The 26,330-nt window shown below is 24.4% G+C and overlaps 3 protein-coding genes across 3 annotated transcripts; all 3 read right to left on the bottom strand.

Moving 5' to 3' along the window:
- Positions 1-476: 476 nt before the first annotated feature.
- Positions 477-12,379, bottom strand: LOC130671295 (sex-lethal homolog). Its single transcript, XM_057475097.1, has 7 exons — positions 12,118-12,379; positions 11,711-11,845; positions 10,688-11,000; positions 9,930-10,105; positions 9,731-9,844; positions 9,074-9,234; positions 477-1,494 (listed from the first exon to the last, which is right to left on the bottom strand). The coding sequence occupies exons 3-7, from the start codon at positions 10,844-10,846 to the stop codon at positions 1,271-1,273; spliced, it is 834 nt and encodes a 277-aa protein (XP_057331080.1). The 5' UTR covers positions 10,847-11,000; positions 11,711-11,845; positions 12,118-12,379; the 3' UTR covers positions 477-1,270.
- A 2,248-nt stretch (positions 12,380-14,627) lies between these two features.
- LOC130671777 (uncharacterized) lies at positions 14,628-17,434 on the bottom strand. Its single transcript, XM_057475855.1, has 3 exons — positions 17,076-17,434; positions 16,651-16,986; positions 14,628-16,573 (listed from the first exon to the last, which is right to left on the bottom strand). Exons 2-3 carry the CDS (start codon positions 16,957-16,959, stop codon positions 16,307-16,309), a joined length of 576 nt encoding a protein of 191 aa, XP_057331838.1. The 5' UTR covers positions 16,960-16,986; positions 17,076-17,434; the 3' UTR covers positions 14,628-16,306.
- Positions 17,435-19,030: 1,596 nt separating this feature from the next.
- LOC130671870 (excitatory amino acid transporter 3-like) lies at positions 19,031-25,059 on the bottom strand. Its single transcript, XM_057475981.1, has 8 exons — positions 24,196-25,059; positions 22,609-22,651; positions 22,497-22,536; positions 22,224-22,410; positions 21,933-22,166; positions 20,066-20,257; positions 19,420-19,554; positions 19,031-19,334 (listed from the first exon to the last, which is right to left on the bottom strand). Exons 1-8 carry the CDS (start codon positions 24,591-24,593, stop codon positions 19,193-19,195), a joined length of 1,371 nt encoding a protein of 456 aa, XP_057331964.1. The 5' UTR covers positions 24,594-25,059; the 3' UTR covers positions 19,031-19,192.
- Positions 25,060-26,330: the final 1,271 nt, after the last annotated feature.

Below are 26,330 nucleotides of genomic sequence, written 5' to 3'. Positions count from 1 at the left end.
ACTTTTTTTATCTATATAAACGTCAGTCTCATCTAAATAATATATGATTGTATGCAGTTGATTGAAATATTTTTAATATTTACAAATTTCTATGATATATTTGATAATTTAATTATCAAGATGATCGATTTAAATGTCTATATATTTATATACCAAATTCAAAATTAATACTACGTATTAAATTATCTTAACATAATAACTGTAGAAAATATAACAAAATTTAAAACTATAATTAAAAATTTTTTTTTTTAAATTAAATCTGTGTAGAAAAATAATTAAAAATTTTTCCACACAAATTTTTTTCGCTAAAAATAATCTGAATATTTCATTGCTTTTAATTATAATTTTAATCTAGATATTTTTTTGGTTTATTTTTAAAAATAAAATATGAAAAAAAATATATATTTATATAAATAAAATAAAATAAAAAAAAAATATTTTGTTCTCATAATGATACGGATATCATCGAGTTATTGTATTACAGAAAGAAATTACACCGGTTTTTTATGAACATTAAAACTAAATTTTCATAACATAATCATCTTTACAATATTAATAACGAGTTGTCACACTTAATTAAAAGATACAACTAAATTAAACCAATGGAATTTTTTTTTTAATTAATTATTTAATATAAGAAATTCATTATTATTATTATCCTCAATTAGTTATGAACTAACTACTCTCTCATTAATCGAAAGAAGATATTTTATATTTTTAAAATCTTTAGTCTTAAATTTTAAAATTTTAAAATTTATTTTTGTCTGCACTCGCAATGGCACTGGGTATCATAAAATTATTTTAAAATAATCCACAAAATATTTTTTAATATTTCTTGACATCTTCCATTGCCAATCTTCTGGTATTTAAATTAAAAATAATAATAATTAGTGCCATTGTTTCACAGTACAGCACTCACTTAATATCCATTGTCTAAAATCCACACCCCACATTTTCCGTTCATCTCGGACGGAGATTTTGGATGCGACATGTGACCATAAAACATTCGCGAATTAATTTCATTAATTAATTAAAATAAAAGAAACAAAAAAAAAAAGAAAAAAAACGTTAATTAAATTAAAAATTATCGACATATTTGCTAATCCATCGAGGAGTTGCTCCAAACGGTATCAACTGTAGTAATGTCCACTCGGTCGTTGCCGAAACATTTGTTTAGTATCATCATAAATTTTTTATTTGTTTGTTTGCTTGTTTATTTGTTTAATAATTACTTATTGACTTGTAATAAATGTAAGACATTTATTTGTGGTCACCAGAAGTGAGATTGTACGTAACCACCCCCCATTCCAATCGGATTGAATCTATGGGGATGAATTTTTTCCATTCTCATAGCACCGGGTCCACTACCTCCGTTCCCGATAAAACTTCCATGATGTCCACCACGTGTACCAATTGATGTCGCTCTTCCAACTCCAGTTACTCCGGTAGTGACAGCTCCCCCAGTTGAAGCTCCACGTCCGCGGGTACTTCCACCTGAAAAATATTTATTTTTTATTATGTTCGTTTTTTTAAATTTGAAAAAAAAAAAAAATAAATAAAATTATTATTAGTTTACATAAATAATAAATAAAAATATATATTTAGTAGCAATTTCAAGCAAAATTAATGCTAAAGACATGACGATTTATAGATGGAAATATAAATATATAATAAAGATTTATTGATAACTTAAATTTTAAAAATGCGAGCTGTAATTTTTACATAAATAAATAAATAAAATACAATATTAAGTTTTTTTTTGAAGATGTTAAGGAAGAAATTACCTCCTGTCCATTAATCATAATAACTTGTGGATTAAAAAATTGTTTTTATTTTTCACTTGTTCACGAATATATATCACGTTATTATATTTAAATGTATAAGATTATATGAAGTTAACAGACAATTAACAATTCGGATTTTTTTTTCCACAAATAAATTAAAAAAAAAAAAAATAAAAATACGCACATGTACAAAATTTAAAAAACTAGAGGTGCTATTTTTTAAAATATTTTTTTTTTATAATTTATCGTTTTAAAAAAAATACAAAAATTATTAGACGTCGGCTAACTTCAGTATCATTAAGATTATTAGTAATTAATTAGTAATATAAAATATAATTGTTTATAATCAATTTCATCACTTTGTTGTCGATTGCTGGTGACATTATCAACATTTAAAGTTTCTTATTATTAACATTAATGAGTTACGATTATGATTTTAAATCAGAAAAAAAAAACTACTAAAAAAGTTATTGTTTATTGATGAATAAAAAATTTTATTTGAATTAGAAATAAAAAACAATTGTAATTACACTGTTTTATATTCATCACTATTTAAATTATTTTCATAAGTTATAAATATATAATCATAACAATTCAATTAATTAATAATTAAATATTAATGACAGTCAAAAAAATTACAATCACATAATTTATTTAAAACAACATTTAATTTATAGACATTTTATTAATTAGCGGCTTGTTATTGGATGGTATTGAACATATTAATTTTCACATAAATTTATATATTACAATACAATTATTATTAAATATGTTACGTACATACGGAAATGACGAGGATATTAATAGAATTTATTAGTTATTTATTTATTAATTAATAAAAGATTCTAATGATAAATTTTTTTAAATATCCCGCTTAATAGTAATTCCTAATTTTATTATTGGTGTTGTTTTTTTCTATCCAATTATTCAATTATAGTAAATATTATCGGTACCCACGTAAAAAAACTTCGTTCTAAAAACTTCATGACAGTGAAGTTCCAAAATCGAAGACAATTTTGAACTTCAAGTTGAAAATTTTTGAACTAAAAAAATTAGAAAGTGAAAAATTTTCTACTAGTGTAGGCTTTTGCTGCATTTTTTGTTTTTTTTTATTGGGTTTGAAGAAGAAAAAAACCAAAAAAATTACTTAGGAATTATAAACGTTTACGATTTTTACTAGAGTTATTCGGGTGAGGCAAAAAAATGAAGGATTTGAAAATATTTATGAATATTTTTTGACTTTTATTAGAACTTTTTGGAAGTCAGTTTTTTTTCACTTGTTGATTTGGTCAAAAATAGTCCAAAAAATGAGTGATTCGAACTAATTATGAACTTATTATAAACTCACAAAATTGTCAATTCAAATTAATTTTGCTTAAAAAATTTCAAAAAAGAAAAAAAAAATCCCGCAAGAAAAGTTCACACTAGTTGAAAATTTTTCACACTTGTAATTATTTTAAAGTTCCAAAAATGTTCAACTAAAAGTTCAGAATTGTCTAAATTTTGTAAGTTCACTGTCAGGAAGGTTTTTGGAAGATTTTTGTAACGAATTTTTTTTACACGGGTTATCCTTTATCACAGCCATTGTTGCTACTACAAAACTTTTCGGTGTTTATCCTCATTATTAGAACTTTAATCATTAATCAGATACGGTCCATTGTTCAACATTCTACTACATTAATTTTTTTTAATAATTATATTTATATACAGTTATTTTTAAATCATACATTTAATTGTTTTTAAATTTTAAAAACAAAATTCAGTAGCATTTAATAGTAAAGCAATAAATTTATTTATTTAAATCATTTTTTAGGAAATTTTTTTACTTTTTCCTTATTATAAGTTTTATGTATTTGATTAATGATGCATATATTTATTGGGTGAGTAATATATATAATTGTAAAAATTTAATATCGAAAATTGTGATAATTGTTATAATTTTTTTTTAAATGAATAAAATCCTTAAATAATAATTTTTTAATTAAAAAAATATTTTATGCAAAATTAAATAACAAATAAACAAAATAAAATAATTAATTCATATATTGAAAATATATATGCTAAAAATAATTTTAAAAAATTTATAAATTTGTAAACTACTTAAATTTTCAATTATTATTTTTTTACTCTCTCAATAATATTTATATATATTTATCGTAATAATATGATATCTATAACATTACTTTACATATATCTAAATTTGCTTGAGCGTCCTTTAATTACTATGCCCCTAATTAGTTACATAAATTATTAAATGCATTAATTTGTAAGCTTTTTGTAATTAATACGAGTTTATCTTATCCAGATGTTTACATCTACATATTGGCATTATTTTATAAATATACTATCTACTTACAGCCGATAAAGATCTAACACTAATTGCATAAATTTACTGTATATGTAATTATTTTTTCATTATTAATATTAATAATAATAATAATAACTTTGATTAATTTTAAAAAACAAACAATACAGTAGTTAATTCAGTTGATTACAGCTCTTTCTACAATACTATTTTTGATATATTTAAAAAAAAAAAAACATTTTTAGTATAAATTTTTTTTTACATGAAAAAAATTCATCAATTACACAATTTTTAGTCTTAATTAATTTTAATTTATTAATTCCAGCGAAAATTACTAAATATCTTTTATTTTTTTTTCAAGTGATATTGACTTTTTTTTATTAATTCGATACACAAAAAAAAAATTTTTTGTCGCGAAAAATTTTTCTTTTTGTCCTAAGAAAATTGTTTCTCTCTCGAGGCGGGAAAAAAAATGTTCTTGAGTCAAAAAAAAATTTTTCTAGTCCTAAGAAAAATTTTTCTTTTATTTGATAATGAAAAATTTTTTTTGCACCAGGAAATCTCTTTATTTTGTGTAGAATAATTTATTAAATACTTAAGGAAATAATTTAAAAATTTTATTGCCTTTAAATTTAAAAATCATATAATAATAATAATTATTATTATTATTATTATTATCATTCATTATTTAAATTTGAAAACTGCTGGTATTTTTTCCTCGTTCCATATAGACACTCTCCTTCGCCGAATGGTAAGCAGTGAAATAGAAATATTAGATTAAAATAACTTTAGAGGTATGCCTCCATTGTTATAATAACGTTTTTTTTTTCTTTTTTATTTTTCAAGTAATTGAATTTTTTAAAAATGTTATCATTTATAAATTAGAGATATGAGGAAGAGAGAGAAATGTATATACGATTGATTTAATTTAAATTGTAAATTCAACGCTCATGCATATAATTATTAGTCTAATAATAATGATAGTAAAGCTTTAAATATAAATGCATTCGCAGCCAATTAAATATTACAATATTTATTTTTTGCGCGCTCATTACAGCTCAAGCAAATATAAAAATTAGTTATTCAATATTTTATTATTGTAGTAAATAACAATGATTTGATTTTAAATACTTAACTATATAATAAATACAATATAATTATTTTATAAATAATTAAGTTTACATGGTGACCACAGATTTTTGACACTGAAATTCCCTGGCTTTTCCAGGTATTCTAGTCAAGTAATTAAAAAATTCCCTGACCATATGTAGTAATATTAAATCATTGGAAATATTTATTTAATTCAAAATAAAATGGTATAAGTCAGTTCAATGAATAATCAATCATTGTCGTTAAATGAAACTTTACTTTATTATTTGTCAATGTTCATAGATTTTTTTTATTTATTAAATGAATAATTTTTTATTTTTTATTTTAAATCTACGATTTTATATAACTTACTCTATAATAAAATATAAATAAATTTTTCATTTTCACTAGAATAAATTTCATAAATAAAAACGTTTTATAGAATATTAATTAAATATTAATCAAGTACGCGAATAATAAATATAGTGAAACTTATTAGTTCTATACTTATGTATACTTTAAATGTTTTTGTTTTTTTAACTTGTCAATATGCATGTTAATAACTTGAAGATCCTGACGATTGGTTTCTACTGAGACTTTTTTTTCTAACAGCCTTTTTAATTCCAACTGCTTCATTTTTTCGCTATTGGAATCAATTTCTACTAATTTTTTTTCAAAATGGTATTAAAATCGCATTCGCGCCGCGCCACTTTTTGAACAGTTTTGACAGAAAAAAAATTTATCAGATTTTTTCAGTCAAAAAAAAAGAAAGTAAAAATTTTTCCAGCTTTGTGACGAAATTCCCTGACTTTTCCCTGATTTTTCGAGTATAATTATAATTCCTGACATTTCCAGGTTTCCCCGAAATGTGGCCACCATGTTTTAAAATTTATAATCAGGACGTTGTAGGTCAATAAAGATAAAGGAAAGCGCTGAAATAATATCGAAAAAAATATCTATATTTTGTGTTATACTTTTTTGAATAACATACAAAAAACAATGTACAAAAAATGACCTTACATTAGTACGGACCTTATTAGTACGTAAAACAATTAATTTTATTTTTGACGTCAATTTCTTTTTTAAAGTCAGTAAGTCAAAATTTTAAATAATAATAATAATAATCATAATAATCATCATAATAATTAAATTAAATGAAATTATTAACAGAACATAAATTATCCTAACAATTAAATGTATTACTGTGATAGTCAACTGTCAAAAAGTAAAAAATTTAAATAATACAATAATATATATTTTATAAATATAATAATTGCTGTCAGTTATTAATTAATTAATAATAATTAAACGATTAACAAAAATAATAAATGTATACTGTAATAAATCCAATTGACCCAGGTCCAATGACTTAATAAAAATCCTTAATATGTTTAGAGTCAAAGATGTGACCAGGGTAGACCCGTTCGATTCTTAATGTGGTCATCGTTGGAAAGGATAAGCGAATCCAGCGCCTTCATTTTTCATTTTTAACACAACACAAACACTTTTTTTAAATTAAATATAACGCTTTTTAAATATATTCATTACTAATATATAATGTCTTATATTTTTCACTCAGTGATTATTGAACTTATTCATATATTTTTATTAACGCGAATTTCATTTAATTTATATAATAATATAAAAAAAAATAAAGAAAATTAAATAATTTTTTAAATTTAAATTGCATTGGAAATCGCAGATAAATTATTTTGATTTTTCGTTATCATTCTATCAGTTGTTGTTGTAGTGTATTAATATCATTAGTATCAACTGATATATTTATATATATATATAAATATATGTGTATTGTTTAATTAATGGATGATTTTTTTGACTATTGCGATAAGCTGTTGAGAGCCGAGTTAGGTGCAAACTTCTTATCTGGCAAAACATTTTTTTAGATTAGGGTTAAAATGTTTACGCGGACAAATGGGAATAATTTAAAAATATATATGAATTATTAAATATAATAACAATAATAAATAATAAAAAAAACAATAATTAGTTATAGCAAACTAGCCGTCATTGGGATTCATTTTAAATATGGCGGTTTTATTTTAAAATAACGCATGCTTGATTCCCTAACTGGTTAAATATGTTATATACATATATATCTATCTTGTATAGATCAATATATCAATACTACGATAAATATATAGAGATAAATTATTTTTATTTAAATAAGCGACGGCAAAAAAACGTAACTTTAAATGCATACCGATAAATAATACATTTACAGCAATCATGTACTTGTCAGTTTTTTTAATAATTTAAATTTAAAAAAATTCGCGGTGACGACTAATAACAAATAGATTAATCCACTCAAATATATTTGATTAATCGGTGCATTTTTAAAATAAACTATTCATGTCTATTGCAAAATTTTCTTGTATTTGAGGGCAGTCTCAGACAGTGTCCCCTATTTTTTTAAAATTTTTAATGACTTTTAATTGTAGTATGCGTATCAAAATTTTATCTATTGATTAGAATAAAATTAAAGCATTAATAGAAAAGAAGACAACTTCGCTGAGATATAGATTTAAAAAAAATACTTGCAGTTAATATCAATTGGGAGCTAAACGAAATTTGAAAAATAAATTTCAGTAAAATTTCAATGTCAATTTTATAATTTTAATTTCCAAATTTTTTTGGCTTAAATTGGGGATTCTACAGTTTCCGTGGCACCGCCAAATGACCGCAAATTCTTGTAGAACTCTACAAGACTTTTTTGAAGAATAAATTTTTTCGATATCTCGCTTAGTGTTCGAGAAAAATGCAATTTAAAAAAAAAAAATTGAAAAATTTCATAAATTTTAATACATTCAATTTTTTATTGATTTTTTTCCGCTAAGTTTATTTGAAGACGAAAATTTTGAGAAAAAAACGTCTGAATCAGTCCATTTTTGTCGAATTCTGCAAGAATTCGCGGTCATTTTGCGGTGCCATGAAAATCGTAGACTTCTCTTAAAATTTATTCAACAAATTTTGATTATCTTCTAATTGATAAAAACTGTAAGTAATTTTTTTTAAATTTTATATCTCGGGGAAATTGTCTTTTTTTCAATTAAGGTTTTAATTTTTTTTTTTTTATTAATTAATAAAATTTGAATACAGTTATGACAGTTAAAAATCATTGCATATTTTTAAGGACAATCTCAGACAGTACCCCCCACTTTTTAAAAATATGAAATGACTCAACTGTCATAACTGTATTAAAATTTAATTAATTATTTAAAAAAAAATTACTTGCAGTTGTCACCAATTAAGAGACAAACGAAATTTGACAATAAATTTTAGTCTAAAAAATTTTAAAATTCAAATTATAAAATCAACATGAAGATTTAACTAAAATTTATTTTCAAAATTTCGTTCGATTCTCAATTGATTTCAACTGTAAGTAATTTTTTTAAATCTATATCCCAGCGAAATTGTCCTTTTATCAATTAAAGTTTTAACTTTTTTCAAATCAATTAATAAAATTTTGATACACTTATGACAATTGAAAGTAATTAAAAATTTTTAAAAAGCGGGGGGCCACTGTCTGAGAATGCCCTTAAAAAGTATGACACTGAAGTTAGCCGTCTAATAATTTTTGATTTTTTTTCAAAACGATAAATTATGAAGAAAAAAAAATATTTTCAAAAATTGCACTTATAATTTTTTTAAATTTCTACAAGTGCATATTTTTCATTTTTTTTTTTTCTGTCATTTATTCGCTGAAAGAAAAAAGCCGAAAATTGTTAATTGTCTGTTAACTTCAGGATCATTAAAAAGTGGGGGAAGAGCGGGCAATATCTGAGATTACCCTCAAATAATATAAATAAATAAATAAAATAAATAATAAAAATTACATAAATAATAATAATAATAAAGTGTATTGCTTAATACTCACCACGACTCTGATTGTATCCAGCCTGCCATCCAGCATAATATGCCGCTTTTTGTTTTCCATGTTCTTCCGCGATCTTAACACACAGCGGCTCGGAACCGCCATCGGGTATTGTACCATTTAAATGATTTATTGCTTCTTGTGCTTCTTCACGCTTATCATACCTGCAGTGAAGACAAACAAATTGAACTAAAAGACATGCTAAATTACTCTTTAAGTAAATATATATCAAGTATATATAAATTTATATTTATAGTATATATTTATAGTATAAGTAGACACTTATTTTAACGAATTTAAGCAGACTGTTATACTTAATTTATTGTACAAATATAAATTTTTGATTGTGTGCCTTCATCGAGTTACTTTTCATAGTAAACTAGGTCACTTATAGAACAAACGTAAAATGAAATTGAGCAAAGATTCGCGCCAGGTAGGCAGTAGACTAGCGAAAATATTCTGGCACAGAATATAAGTTGGCTAAATAAATATATACTCTGTGTGAAGATTTTAAATTGGAATACCAGTATTGAGATTTAATTTTATTTTACAACTCAGCTGTTTGTAGAAATTTTGAGTTTCATCCAATTTGTCTTTTTTTAATTCATTAAAGATTTTAATGTGCGAGTAATGGAGCGATGAAATACATAAATAATTTACCTAACAAAAGCCACTCCTCTAGGTAAGCCAGTTAATTTATCTTTCAATATATTCTTCTGTACTATTTGGCCGAATTTATTGAAGAGATCCTCAATTTGATTTTCCGTAACATTTCTGTTGAGTAATAATTAAATTTTATTTAAAATACAATGAAAGTGTATATTATTTAAATTTATTAGTCATATTTATTTATAGTTACCTAGGAAGATTTGTAACATAGAGATTTGTTTCTTTTATTTCTTCTCCAGAAGGTCTTGCAAACGATACTTTTAATCTTTTATTTTGAACTTGCAATCCATTGAGTGTATTTATCGCTGTTGCTGCATCCTCAGCTTTCGCGTAGTTCACGAAACCAAAACCATAACTATATCCAGTCTTTAAACAAAAAAAAAGTTATTGTTTTAATTAATTTAAAAATTTTTTTCTAACACTGAAGTTAGCCGACGTCTAATTTATTTATTACAAAAAAAAAAAAACATTTAAAAAATTGCACCTGTAGATTTTTTTATTTTCTACATGCGCATTTTTTTTTCGTGATTTGTTGAAATAAAAATCAAAAATTTTTTTAATTATTTGTTAACTTCAATGATACTAAAGTTAACCGATGTCTAATAATTTTTGAATTTTTAAAAAAGACGATAAATTATTTTTTTAAAAAAATTGCACCTGTAGATTTTAAATTTTCTACATATGTATATTTTTAGTTTATTTTTTTCGCGATTTATTTAAAAAAAAAAACGCAAATTCTTAATCGTCTTTATAATTTTTTAAAAAATACAAATTACTAAAAATTTCCCAGTATTTTAAAAATTCAATAATAAAATTTCTTATCAACTTCTTGGAAATTTAGACATTTAAATCAATTATATTGCGTACTAATACTCGAGTTATTTGTAACACAATTTCTAAGAATAAGCATAAAAAAAAAACTTAAAAAATTCCAATCCTTTTACTTACTTTGTAATCTTTCATAACTCGACAAGATTCAACTGGTCCGATAGTAACAAACATACTATATAATTCTTTTTCAGTCATACTTTGGGGTAGATAATTAATAATAAGATTAGTGCGAGGTTCATCCCCGCACATATTGAGTTGATCATTTTGTTCGGTCATTTTGAAATTAAGACTATCAGGTTCCAAAAAATTATCTTTTTAATTTAACTCTGCAGCTCGTGTCACTCCTACGCAGATAAACTATTTTTTGTCGTTCCTTTCTGTGACTGTCTGTCGACACTGATGATGACGATCCGATGATTGAGTGATCCGGCTGATTGAGTCGTTGATAAACATCGGGACGTACAGCAAATACAAAAAATATAAACAAATTCATTACTACTTTTATCCCGGACTCCCGCATACCAGCAAAACTCACTGGCAATGAATATTTTTTTTCTTTTTTTTTTAAAGCAGTTGATAAAAAAATAAATATAAAAATAAAATTCAATAATATATACGACGCCAGACCTGCATATCAGAAACAAACAAACAAATGCAATAATAAAAAAACTACATTAATTATTACATATATATAAATATAAATATATATATCACATAAATGCTGGATTATATTCATCAACAAAAATATATGTTAGGTTATGCCCAGCCAAGCAACCAGTCCTTAATAAAAAAAGAAAAAAAAATTCATATTATTCGAGTTGTCAAAATAGTTTTTTAAATTCAAATTATTATTTAAATAATAGTTTATAAAATATATATAAGTAAATAAATAAATGAATAAAAAAAAAAAAAAACAAATGACTATCGCATCATTTAAAAATTTTATTGGTTAGAAATTGTGCGTAACGTAAAGTGTCATAAAACTGATGGATTAAAACTCTAAATAATAAGCTTTTATATATATTTAATAATCTACACTATAAGCATATATATGAGTTTAATATAACGATAAATAATAAGTTTTTAAATTGTTTAAATATTTTTAAATATGTATATAAATAAATGATAAATAAAACTCACTATGTATATAAATCGCGGCGCAAAGGCCCGGGAAAACGCGGGTGTATCCAGGCAAACTCGTGAATCGACCAAGCTGTCAGGAACTGGTGGGGAGAAGTAACGCGACAGAACGAGGACGCTAAAGTAGGGATAACACTAGAGAAATAAAATGAGAAAGAGTAAATAATATTTTATTTAAGATAGAGTGAGAAAAAAATTATTACAGAGAGGGAGCGACGAGGGAGAGACGAGAAAAAGAGATGAAATTAAAAGTGAAGAGAAGAGAAGAAAAGAATAGAAGAAGAATGACAATGAAAAAAAAAAAGTGTTAGAAACAAAACGCGAGGGTGAAAAAAAAAACAAACTAAAGAGGTACAAATTCACTTGCGTTGTGAATTAACGTAAATATATATATAGTTATATATTACACGAGAATATTATGTAAGCATATATTTCATGACTTATTTTTTCTTCACACACTCGTTAAATCACTGACCGACTTTTGGTCATGTCCACTAGATGTTAAATATAACACTAAATTATGTCGAACATAACGATTTAGTTTTTGTTTGTGGAATATTTTAATTGGAACATTGCTTTAATTGATTATTAATTGGGGTAATTATGGAGTTGTTGGTAAATGTTTAATATTTAAATTTAAATTTTTAATAGGAAGTGATCAAATACGGCCAACGTACTGAGCAGAACTGAGCCCCAGGGCCCCAACCCTGACCTGCCTCGCGAGCACCCTTTGGAGCTCCATCCCTCCTTACACCCTCGACCAACCAATGCAACCCACTATTATACGGTAAAAAAAACGCCCCTTGTATCAATTAACTGCAGTTTATAAAAAAAAAAACTATTTTTTAATCGCTTCATTTTTTAAACCCTTGCTCTTTATGAGACTGGTTAACTGAATTCTTATAATTTTTGAAATTTTTAAAAAATGATAAATTATAAAAAAAATAATATTTTTAAAAATTGCACTTGTAGTTTTTTAAATTTTCTACATGTGCATATTTTGAGTTTTTTTTTTAATTAATTTGTTGATAAAAAAATCTAAAAATTGTTAATTGTCTGTTAACTGACGTCTAATAATTTTTGAAAATTTTAGAAACGATAAATTATAAAAAAAATAATATTTTTAAAAATTGCACTTGTAGTTTTTTACATTTTCTACATGTGCATATTTTTAGTTCTTTTTTTTAAATTAATTTGTTGATAAAAAAAATCCGAAAATTTTTAATTGTCTGTTAACTGACGTCTAATAATTTTTGAAATTTTTGAAAACGATAAATTATAAAAAAAAAATATTTGAAAAAATTGCACCTACAGTTTTTTAAATTTTCTACATGTGCATATTTCTAGTTTTTTCTTTTTTTTAATTAATCTTTTGATAAAAAAAATCAGAAAATTGTTAATTGTCTGTTAACTGTCATCTAATAATTTTTAAAATTTTATAAAAATGATAAATTATAAAAAAAAAGAAATTTGAAAAAATTGCACTTGTAGTTTTTTAAATTTTCTACATGTGCATATTTTTAGTTTTTTTTTTTTAACTAATCTGTTGATAAAAAAAATCCGAAAATTTTTAATTGTCTGTTAACTTTGAAATCATTGATTTTTACTTGTGGTTTCAATGACGATCCGGAAGTTAGCAGACAATTTGAAATTTTCGGATTTTTTTTTTAACAAATAAATTACAAAAAATAAAAAAAACTAAAGAAATGCACATGTAGAAAATTTAAAAAACTATATGTGCAATTTTTTTTTCATAATTTATCGTTAAAAAAAGAAACCAAAAATTATTAGACGTCGGCTAACTTCAGTATCATGTTTCAATGATAATTTTTTTTTATTAAAAGTTTATCTTCTTAATCGTATGACTATTTAACTTTTTTAATTATTAATTTATATAGTTTTTTTCAAAATTTTATCTCAGGTAATTTAAATAAAAGACTAAATAATTTGTTCGGGGGTAAGTCATAATAATTTTAATATGAATGAGTTAATGATGTATGAAATTATTTGGCATTGACGTAATAACTTAAATTTTTTAAATTTACGCGAGCTGAAATTAACTATTAAGTGGCATAAATAGTTTCTTGGCAGAAAACCTAAACGATGAAAATGAAAATTGGGTAAGGTGGTATAATCCACCTACGATAAGAGTATTATAGACTAAACCCTACTTATTTAAATCGATAAATGTTGTGTTAAAAAATTTCTAAGTAATCTTTCATTTAATTTGAGTGCACTTGTATTTAATTCATTATTTAATAATAAAATTTTTAATTTACATAAAAGTTACACGTGAAAGTTTTATAAAAAATTATCATTTCATTTGATTTAAATTTATGACATTTATAGATTATGTGATATATAGTAGTAACTATTAATGAAAAAAAAAATGATTTAAAATTTTGCCGCATTGTTTAATTATTTACCCCTTCTTTGTCTTGATGATGACAATTTTCGGGTGCAGTGTTATGTCGTTTTGCGGTGGTAGTAAACGTCTGCGCGATAAAAATTTAATATGCACGTGCGCATTGACGTGCTGGTTTATATTTTTTATGCTAGAGTATTTATTATTTATAAAATATAAAAATATCTTTATATTTAATTATTAATAAAAATTGTAATCGATAGAAACAACTTTTTTTAAAAATACATTTCCTGAAGTTCTCGGACAATTAAAAATCTTCAAATTTTTTTTTTCTTAATTTAAAAAAAAAAAAATTTGCACATGTAAAAAATTACAATAACTATGGGTACAATTTTTTCAAATTATCGATTTCAAAAAACCAAAAAATGATTAGACGTCGAAATATTCGAAATTAAGTAAATTATTAAATATCTAATTATTTTTATAATTAATGTAATTAAGATGATAATCATTAATAAAAAAAAATACAATATTTTTTTTAAGTCTTTAATATTTTATTTAATAAAATACTGATTACATAGAGTATTAATTAATAAATATTTAATGAAACAAAGTTTGTTTTTTAGGCAACAGTTTTTTTTTTAAATCTTAATATAGTATCTTATTTTTATTTTAATTAAGGACATTCTCGGACAGTGTCCCCTTCCCCTCCCCAATTTTTTAAGAATATTTAATTACCTTGAACTGTCATAACTGTATTATAATTTAATTAATTAATTAATTAGTTAATAAGAAGTTAAACCATTAATTGAAAGAAAGACAACGAAGTTACAATTTTGCTGAGATATAGATTTGAAAAAAAATAATTAGAGTTGTTATCAATTAGGAGTTTAATGAAATTAGGTCAGTAAATTTGAGTAAAATATTTATGTCAATATTGTGATTTGAAATGTCAAATTTCGAAAGTTTAAATTTATTTAACGAATTTCGGTTAACTCCTAATTGATATCAAAATACTTTTTTTTAAAATCTATACCGCGAAATTGTAACTGCGTTGCCTTTTTTTCAATCAACGCTTTAACTTTTTTTCAATTAATTATCAAAATTTTAAAAAAGCGGGGGACACTGATTGAGAATGCCTTTAATTAATAAAATTTTAATACGCTGATGACAGTTGAGTCATAGAATATTTTTAAAACTGGGAAACACTGTCTGAGAATGCCCTTAATAGTTAATTATTGTTATAAATGTATAATTTAATCACGATTAATGCAATTATAATAAATATAGTTACTCATATTCATTCAAATCTGATTAAACATTTATCAAATCAAATCCATTAATGGTTTTACTATTTTTATAGATCGATTATATTATAAAATTAAAAAAAATATATAAAAAATAAATTAATTTATTTTGGTTTAAAAAATACGCACGTTTGTAAATTTAAAAAAACGTTTTAAAGTAAACTTGTGCTCACTGGATTTTTATCTTATACTTAATAGTGTTATAGTACAAAAAATGGTATTAAAGTAAAAAAATAGCGATACCATTATTAATAATACACTGTAAAAATCGACTCAATTTAACACCACGCGGTGTTAAAATGAAAGAACATCGGTGTAATGTGACGGTGTTAAAATACCGGTGTTAAATCGGTGTGAAAAAAAATTCCACGTATAGAAATTAGAAAAATAAAATGTATTACATATAAAAAAATATAAAAATTTAATAAATATTGTCTGGAAGAAATTTCAATTTTGTTATATACTGATTTAAATAATTATTTATGTTACACGTAATTTATTTAAAAATTACACAAGTTTACGCCCACCATTTTAATCACCAATAATTTAATTAATTAATAAAAACGCTAATTAACTTTCGTGATCAAGTCAGCAAAAATATTCACGAAATAAAATATTTTCAACACCGAAAAATATTTTAACACCAGTAAAGAATATTTACACCTTTGGCAGTGTTATTTTTACACCGCTTTCGTTGTTGAAATTTAACACCGTAAATTTTAACACCTACACCACCTGGACTTACCCCGTTTTTTACAGTGTATCATAAATAATACTAATAGTTACCTAGTTGATAAATGACTGGTCGAAAATTTTCATAAGCTAAAGTGATTATTCGTGTAATTTATGTGATAAATTACACAGCGTATTGATTATAGTATCGAAGCGACATAATAATGTTTTGTTTAAAAATATAAAACCAGTTTATCTCAAAGCTGCGAAGCCGCGTTTTTTAATGAAACGAAATGGTCGTCGCGATTCACTATTTTCATTTTTCGATGACGCTGACGATGGAAGAATATCGTTTTCTTTACCCCAAGCGTGTCTAGGTGATTCAATACCAAATGGGCTGTATAATTTCGTCGGGGTACGTCCTAATAAAGTTCTCGAATAAGTCTGTGGTGTCTGAGAGTTACAGGGCGATTGCTGTTCATCTAAAATTTGTCTCCTTCTCGTTGAACTCCGGAATTTCTGAAGATTAAATTTTATTATTTTATTTAAATTATTATTTATACAAATAAATTGAAATAAAATACAATAATTAATACCTGAGAAATAGTTCCAATAGTAGTTCGAACAGAAATTATTGTTTTTGATAATTTTTCAGCTCCATTTCGTAGTACACGTCGTGAGTCCGCGGATACGGTACTCAGACTGATGTTATTCCAACTTTTATCAGCACTTTTAACAATTTTAGATTTTTCTTTATTATTACTATCGGTTTTTTCTTTATCAAATCGATCTTGAAGTCTTTGGCGAAAATTTTTACCACGATTTGGTGGAATTCTTGGAGAATTTTTGTCGGTCAAAACCTCGCGGTGAAATGTAAAAGAGACGCTACGGGAATCCGGACGCATTTTTTATTTTTTAAATTTTTATTTTATCTGAAATTTATAAAATTCATTAATTTTTATTAATGAGTACTAAATTATAATAAAATAATAAATAAATAAATAAATGAATGAATAGTTACCTTTAACTTTTAAAAAATTCAAAACTTGTAATAACCGTTACATTAAGTCAAGTGAATAATTTGTAACGGACGCAAACCCATAAATCCGTAACTACTTATTTTTTTGCTCCACAAAAAATTAAATATTTTGACTTAAATTTAATAATATATGTTATTGATGAACTGTCAATTCCTTGTTAATTATATTACTAAATTAATTATATATAAGAAACAGAAATCAGTCGTTTAAAAATATTGATATTAATTAAAAAACTACGAGCTACGATACAAGTTTTTTTTCAGTCTTTAATTTTTTCGGCTCAACTAAGAAGCAGATGCAATAAAATTTCGTTTCATTATTTAGCGGCAGGCGTCCCGTTGTCGGGATGTTGTTATCGATCTGTCAAAAAAGTTCTTCAGTTGTTTTAAAAATTTCTTAGATGCACATTTAGAGGTCGCATCTTGTTTCATTTTACGCGCAGTTTTTTATAATTTAAATTTTTATTTCTTTTTTTACACGTTATTTGATTTTTTTTTTTTGTAAACAATTTTTTATTTAAAACTCCAATTATTTTTAATACATTTATAAAATAAAAAAATAAATATGAAATTAGTGTTCGCTGACGTTTAATAATTTTTGAAATTTTTTTGAAATGGTAAATTTTAAGAAAAAAATATTTTTAAAAATTGCATCTACAGTATTTTAAATTTTCTACATGTGCATATATTTAGTTTTTCGGTAATTGATTTGATGCAAAAAAAAAAAGAGTGAATGTATAGCAAACGTTAGACAATTCAGAAATTTTATATAAATAAATTAATTAATTTAAACGAGCATCCTGCAGTCACTACGAGACTGCCCAAATATCACTACTAAATTTATAAAATACGCAGAAAAAAAGGATTTCTTGCCGCAACAAAATTTTAATTTGCATCAAGAAATTTTATGCATTATCAATAAAATACAACAATTGTCTTGGGACGAGAAAAGATTTTTTTGGTCAAGAAATAATTCCTTGCACCAAGTAATTTTTTCAAGTTCTAAATAAATTTTTGTTTTCAATTCACAATGCAAAAAATTTATTAGGGTAAGTAAAAATTTTCTTTAGGCAAGTAAAGATTTTTTGTGGAAATGAATCCTTTTTTTTTCTATGCACACTTTTTTGGCTTTGAGCAGCTTTCTAAAACCAAAAGGAAGCATAAAAATCTGTCATTTTGGAATAAGTAACGCGATATAAGTAATATATCTATATATTCAGTGACATTCAGTCATATTTAGTGACAGAATAATTAAAGTATTAATTTATTTAAAGAAAATAAATACGATCGTCTTTTTTCCCGCGTAATTTAAATGTAATTCGAATGATATAATAAATCTATTTATCTCAATACTTGGCAATTAAAAAGAGTTTAAAGTATGAAAAGGCACAAATTCAAGTCAAGACCTATCTAATGATACCAATTTCAATAACATTAACTAATTCTATCACATAGATATGGCGCCCGATGAAAAAAGATTTTATACAATTATATATAGGCTATATATAATTGGATAGAAAAAATGGCCTGATCCAATTGTATACAATTTGTATAGAAATTGTATACAATTCTATATAATTATATAGAATTGTATATAATTAGTATAAAATTGTATATAATTATATAGACTTGTATACATTTTGTATAGAATTGTATACAATTTTTATACAGTCGTGTACGATTGGATGGGGCCATTTTTTGTATATAATTTTATACAATTGTATAAAATCTTTTTTCATCGGGCGGGAACAAAATTTTCCTTATTCTCTTAATAATATAGATAATTAAATTTAAAAAAATTGCGCGCGCTGATTTTTAAATTATCTATATATGCATTTTTCCATTTTTTTCTACTCATATTTTATTTATTTATTCAAAAATTTAAAAAATTTATGAACTGAAAATAATAAATACAAAGAATCAAATTGATAATTTATTAGTTGAATAAAAGTTCATATAAAAAATAAATTAACATTATGAAATAAAAGTAATGATTAAAAATAAAATGAGCGATTGAGGTATGCACTTTTGGATTTTCCAACATTATTTTCATATTTTACATTTATATAATCATTCAATTAATTGATTTGATATCATTGTTATGCCATAAAATCTTGGCTGGTCAACGATTGTTCAGGTGTTTCTAATTGATTGTCTAATTCATGTTTACTCGTAAAATGATCGATTATTCCCGCGCCAAGAACATCAGCTATAATATTTACAGTAGTTCGTATTCTATCTCTAAAATAAACAACAATCTAATTAATTAAACTAATTACTTAACTTTAGTCTAATGTAATAATAATAATAATAATAATTCATTTACATCAAACAGTCAATCGTTATAATTAATGTAACATCATCAGCAGGGACTCCAATCGATTCAAGTACAACAATTAGCATAACATAGCCACCACTTGGAATTCCTGCGGCTCCAATACAAGATACTGTACAAGTTATTCTAAAAGATAATATATACTTATAAATTATGAATTAAAATATGATAATAAAAGCAGCAGACAACCGACAATTTTTTAAATTTTAAATTTAATAATTTAATGTTTATAATAATGTAAATTAGGTGAAATGGGGTAAAGTGATTCGTAGTCCGTAGACAGGAAATCCGCGAAATTAAATCCTATGATTTGAAATTTGCCGCCAAAATATCCGTCGACTTTTCAGCAGCGGATTTATCTTTTGCTGATTTTTTTTGTGCGAATTTATTATTTTTGGACAAAAAGTCGCGGATTTCATGTCCCGGACTACGAGTTACGGGACTGTAAAGAAAAATTATTATTTCCCAATTGAAATTCAATCAGTTAATTGTAACACTACCGAGTGCATTCCGATTGACTGATTGAATCCGATTGAGTTTCTATCGGAGTTTTTAATCAGGATGGGGACTGGATAATTTACTATTTGTAATTTGTTAATTAAAACGATAAATTTGCCGAAAGTTTATGTATACTTACGCTATTGAGATTATTTGCATTAAAGAAAAATCAAGTCCGCGTTGTTGAATTATAAATAATGCGCCAATAGTTTCATACAATGCAATGCCATCCATATTTATTGTTGCACCGATCGGAGCAACAAACTGCGATACTTTTGGATTAATACCGATTTTGTTGAGACATTTGATGGTCATTGGAACAGTAGCTGTACTATAGAAACACTATCTAATTTTAGTATATTATTAAATCATTTTTACTAATAATAGGGAACGGGGTAAAACGGGGTAGGGCGGGTAAAACGGAGTACCCCCAAAATTTTATACTTTTTGAAAATTCCAAAATCACTTTTGTAAATACAATTGAACATTATTTTGAATTTTTTTTTCTTAAACTTTTTCAAAAATCCAGTGTCAGTCAAAAAATGTTAATGACTTTTGTATTAGGATAGAAACTTAAAATTTTTTTTTCTTCCTTTGTATCCAATAATTATGAAAAGTGTAATTTTTCTTTATGTAAATTACTTACAACAAAATATAATTAAATCAAATTCGTTTAATATCCAGAAGTTTTTTGTATCACCTTTTTTAGGGTACCCCATTTGCCCGCAAAACTAAAAATTTTTTTTCAACGGCAACTGAAAATTTTTTCTATTTACTCTCATTGAAAACTTAGTATTTCCTTAAGTACCCCGTTGTGCCCCCCCCCCCCCCCAACCCCTTATTTTCACGATACCAGCATCGAAATTTGAAGTTTCAGTGTCTCTATAGCCAATCGAAACAAGATAATTTCAGTCTAATTAGAAAACGCGTAAATTGTGAATGCCTTGTCAGCGGGCAGAAACAAACTTGTTTCGTTCCTTAGGAATAAACAAATCATTTTTCTGCCCTTTGACTGAAGGCTTTCGCAATTTAAACTCTGATACTTGACATTTGAATCGTTTATTTGAGAAACCCCATGTCATGTTTTTTACGAAATTGGTTTTTTTGCATTTTTGGGTTTTTTGGATGTCCCTCCATAGAAATCAATCAAAATATGCATCAAATCAGCGTTTAAAAAAAAATTAACGGGGTGACAGCAATTTCATTTAATTGAGAAACCCCATAAGTCAATGACTCAAATAAACATATGCAGTTTTAGTTTTACAAAAATAATTATATTTTTTTTTTTTTCAAAATTCGCGCTTTTTTGGGAAATTAATTTCAAATGTTGTTTTATTGTTGACTGTTATATGACTCATTAAAATGTTTAAATTAATTATAATTTTTTGTATTTTCTGAGTTTCAGAGTTCAAATACATATTTAATACTTCATTTTATTAGTGTAATAAATTATTTGAGTGGAAACATTTGAAAAAACAATGATTTTATAACTTTTTTTTCCGTTTGGTTGAGAAACCCCATAAGTCAATCAACTTTAAATAATTTTTTTAAGTAGTTTCAGCTAAAAAATTAAATTTTTCTTGTTGGAATCTTTTTCACAGACGCTAACATTATTGTATTCAATTATTTATTTATTATTTTAATGTTAAGTTATTCAAAAAAAATGTTTTTTGTGTTTCCTGAAAAATTTTGTTTTCTTAACTTATGGGGTTTCTCAAATAAACGATTCAAATAGTATTTATAGTTTCTGCTTAATTATGAATTGCAAATGACAATTTACGTTGACGCTAATAGTTGATGATATCATTGGTCTTAAATTAACTTGTTTCTGACACTGAAACTTTAAGTTTCAATGTAGGTAATCATGAAAAATGTGTGTAACTCAGGATGACACACGATTTCAGACTGCGGGTGACGTCAGCCAACTTCACTCTGGTCTGAAATCGTTTTGTTTCATTCCTCGTACCACAATATGCCATTATTTTATAAAAATAAACAACAAAAACCTTGAAGATGTTCCAATTGCGGTAATTATAGCAGGGCCTGTTTTTGACATTATATAATAAGGAGATTTCCGTGTACATACATAGTATAAAAGTGGTAAAATAATTAAACCATGTATCATTAATCCAGCAAATACTGTGAGTACATAAACACCCAAATTAGATATCATTACTGTTAAATCCTCAGCTTCTAATATTTTTCCAGGTATAAGAAATAGTACGGCAACGGGAACTGTCCTGTATAAATATTTGTATGAAAAAAAAAAGCTTAACTCAAAGTTGTAAACTAATTACATTATCATCCAATCCATCATCACCATCATAGCATCAGATAATGATTGAAAAAAATCATTTAAAGGCTTTCCCTTTTCTTCCAAATATCCAATTGCAAGTCCTATCACTAAACAAAATGACACTATTCCTAGCACATTTGTTCCATCATTATATCGATGACTTATATTCCAATAATATATATTTCCATCTAAATGTTAAAATTAAAAGCCTCATAAAAATATAAAAAAATTGATAATTAATTTAAACAATACAAAATTAAAAAAAAAAAAGTACCGTCATTTGAATCATTTGGTTTCGTTAATTGCGTTTGATACTAAACAAAATTCATATATAATTATTAAAATAAATATGTATATCATTAATTAATAAATTAAAATAATTGTACCTGACTAAGAGATGCTTTTATTAAATTATCAGGAAACAAATTCCTGTAATAAATTATTTATTATTAATTATTAAAAATGTATACCCGTGTAAAAAAAATTTGTTCAAAAAAGATTTCAAAAAAGTTCTATATGTAGAATTTATAATGATCCTGAAATTGACAGACAATCAACAATTATCGGATTTTTTTTTTCAACAAATCAATAACAAAAAAAAAAAAAAAAACTAAAAATATGCACATGTGGAAAAAAAACTATAGGTGCGATTTTCTCGAATGTTTTTTTTTTTTAATAATTTATCGTTTCGAAAAAAAAATTAAAAAATTATTAGACGTCTGCTAACTTCAGTATCATGACTCATCAGTTTGAGACAGATTAGAACTTCGAGTGGAACTTTTTTTGAACTTTTGTAATTTCTATAGTAAAAAAAAAAATTTATCTAGTACTTTATACAGACGAATTTTGAATAAAAAAAAGGACGTTTTTAAAACGTACTTCTCAAAATGGATTTTTAATATTCATTTTACCCTCGTTCTGAAAAAGTTCTCATTCGAAAGTGTAGCCTCCATCCAAAATGAAAATAAATTGCTAAATAAAATTAGTTCATGTCATATAAACACTTCTACTCCTCTAAATATAAAATAGGCTTTCATTGTAAATGCTATCTATTATTTTTACCAAGAGTGTAAAAACGTATATTTACAAAAAGTCGTTAATACGAGATCTAAGTTGTTAGTCCTTCCCAAAATCAATAAATCAATTAGCTTGAAAAATGCATATTATGTAGCAGTAAAAACCTATAATCAATTACCAAATAACATGAAAACTTTAATGTGTACTAAGAAGCAATTAAAAAAGAAGTGTAGCAATTGGATAAGAACTAATAGTTATAATCTTTAATAAAAGATAAGCTAAGTTTATAATAATGTTTTTGGCAACTTAAGTTAACTTATTGTACGTCACACTGTATTATTAATATGTAAGACAAATTTTAAGTAATTTCTGTATGACTGTTATATACAATGTATTGTTTCTAAGCACAGGTGTAATTGCACCTCTTCAGAATTTGTTTTTACCAGAGAAAATAAATAAAATAAAAAATTAAATAATATCAATCACTAAAAAAAAAAAAAAACAGTAACCTTATAAGATTTAAAAAACGTTCATAAAAAGTTTCAAATTACAGGTTTTTTTAACTTTTTCGGAACGAGGGTAAAATGTAGATTAAAAATATGAGTGTGAATGTAGCAGACATCAGACAAATTTTAAATTATAAATAAATAGAGCAAATAATTTAAAAAAATATTTATGAAAAATGCACTTATTAGTTTCAAAATTTTTTAAATGCGCATTTTTTTTAAATTTAATTTTATAAATTATTTGCTCTATTTACTAATAATTTTACATTTGTCTGACGTCTGCTACATTCACACTCATATTAAAAATCCATTTTGAGAAAAATCCATTTTACTCAAGTTCAAAAAAAGTTCCACTGGAAGTTCTAATCAGTCTTAAGTTCACAAGTTCCACATGTTGAACTTTTTTTGAATTTTTTACACGGCCAATAAATAAATAAAATAAAATCATACCTCAGTAAATCTAAAAATGTGTCAGTAGTTACAGATTTTTTCGAATGATCAAAAACTGTTGAATTTTTGCTACGATAAAATTCACCAGGTTTTATTATCTGGACAAGCGTAACACATAATATTATTCCAAGGGTTGTTGTTGTTACATAATAATAAAATGCCTTAAGCCCAATGCTACCTGATTTACTTAAATAACAACTCGCACTTATTACACTTGATACAATTAATGGTAAAATTAAACAATTTATTATCCGTAAAAATATTTCACCAGGAAATTGAAAATACATAATATCACGCTCAGACCATGGTTGCGTCGTATATTTTTTTAATAATATTCCAATAATTACTCCACATATTACACCAACAAGAGTTAATATTGTCGCTCTATGTTCTTTCATACTTATTCTATTTTATTATTATCGTTTATAATTATTCCATCAGATATTTATATATATTTAATTATAATACTTATCGTAAATTTTGTATCGGAATAAAAAATAATAACCAACGAAATATTTATTTGAAGTTAAATCAGTTATCACCAGCCCGGTAATGAGTACATCATCTTCGACGTTATTTGCTCTGTACAAATATACTGTCAGTATGATATGTATTTATACAATTGTAAAAAATATGATAAGTATTATCAGAGAAAATAAAAAAACAATTAATAGAATTGTAAAGTTAATTCTTCATCTTTAATTTATAATTCAACTGTCTGTTAAAAAACTGTAATTAATTAATAGGTATTAATTAGTATCCGTATTTAGTACGTAATGTATCAATTACATTTCAATGCAATGATCCTGAAGTTAACACAGTTTAAAATTTTTGGATTTTTTTTCAATACGTCAATTACAAAAAAAAAATATGCACATGTAGAAAACTAAAAAAACTATAAGTGCAATTTTTTCAAATATTTTTTTTTTATAATTAAAAAATTAATAGACGTCGGCAAACTTCAGTATCATTACAGTTAACAAACAATTAAAAATTTTTGAATTTTTATTTCAACAAATAAATTACGAAAAAAAAAAAAAACTAAAAATATGCACATGTAGAAAACTAAGAAAACTATAAGTGCAATTTTTTCAAATATTTTTTTTTTATAATTAAAAAATTATAAGACGTCGGCAAACTTCAGTATCATTGAAAGTAACAAACAATTTAAAATTTTCGGATTTTTATTTCAACAAATAAATTACGAAAAAAAAAAAAACTAAAAATATGCACATGTAGAAAACTAAAAAAAATATAAGTGCAATTTTTTCAAATATTTTTTTTTTATAATTTAAAAATTATTAGACGTCGGCAAACTTCAGTATCATTGAAGTTAACAAACAATTAAAAATTTTTGATTTTTTATTTCAACAAATCAATTACGAAAAAAAAAAAAAACTAAAAATATGCACACGTAGAAAAAAGTTTTTCGAAAAAAAGCATTTTAATTTTTAATCCGTAGATAATTTTCTTATTATTAATCTAAGCCATTAATGAAAATACAAAGGATTAAATTTGATAAAGTTCGGAAAAATTTTTGACAAATGTCTACAACAATATTTAGAAGTGGGAGTGAAAAAAAAAAATAGACGTTCTAAACGGACTATCCTAATACTTATATATATGGAAAAGTTTTTTTAAGTTCATATCAAAGTAACTGTCAATATTAACTAGAAGTTTAATTGCTTTATGTTTGCCTGGTGTTCAAATAAAATCTCTATGTTATCATTGTAATTTGTTAGTTTTTTTAAATGTTGAACAAATAGTTGTGAGTAATGTGATAAATATAAATACCCGTTCGTTTATACCTTTGTACTTGTACTAACAGATTAATTAGTTTTTATTTACGATAAATATTATTAACTAACTAATATAATTATAATTATATACAAGATAGCAGATTAGCGTAGAAAAAAGAGTTACAATATTTTTTTTTATACTTTTTTTTTTTTTATTAACAAATTGATAAAGTAACTGTGACTTTTAAGAGTCTTGTAGACATTTTTATCGGCACATTGGTAAGATTTTTATTTTTTTTTTTATAAATTAATAATTAACAATTAAATGTTGCGTATACTTAATTATTAAAAAATGACATTATTTTTTTTAATTAAAAAATTAATTTTAATAAGAAT

Source organism: Microplitis mediator, chromosome 7, assembly GCF_029852145.1.
Source record: "Microplitis mediator isolate UGA2020A chromosome 7, iyMicMedi2.1, whole genome shotgun sequence".
Taxonomy (NCBI): Eukaryota; Metazoa; Arthropoda; class Insecta; order Hymenoptera; family Braconidae; genus Microplitis; species Microplitis mediator.
Note: the sequence above shows the minus strand (reverse complement) of the source record. Positions and strands in the feature narration are given on the sequence as shown.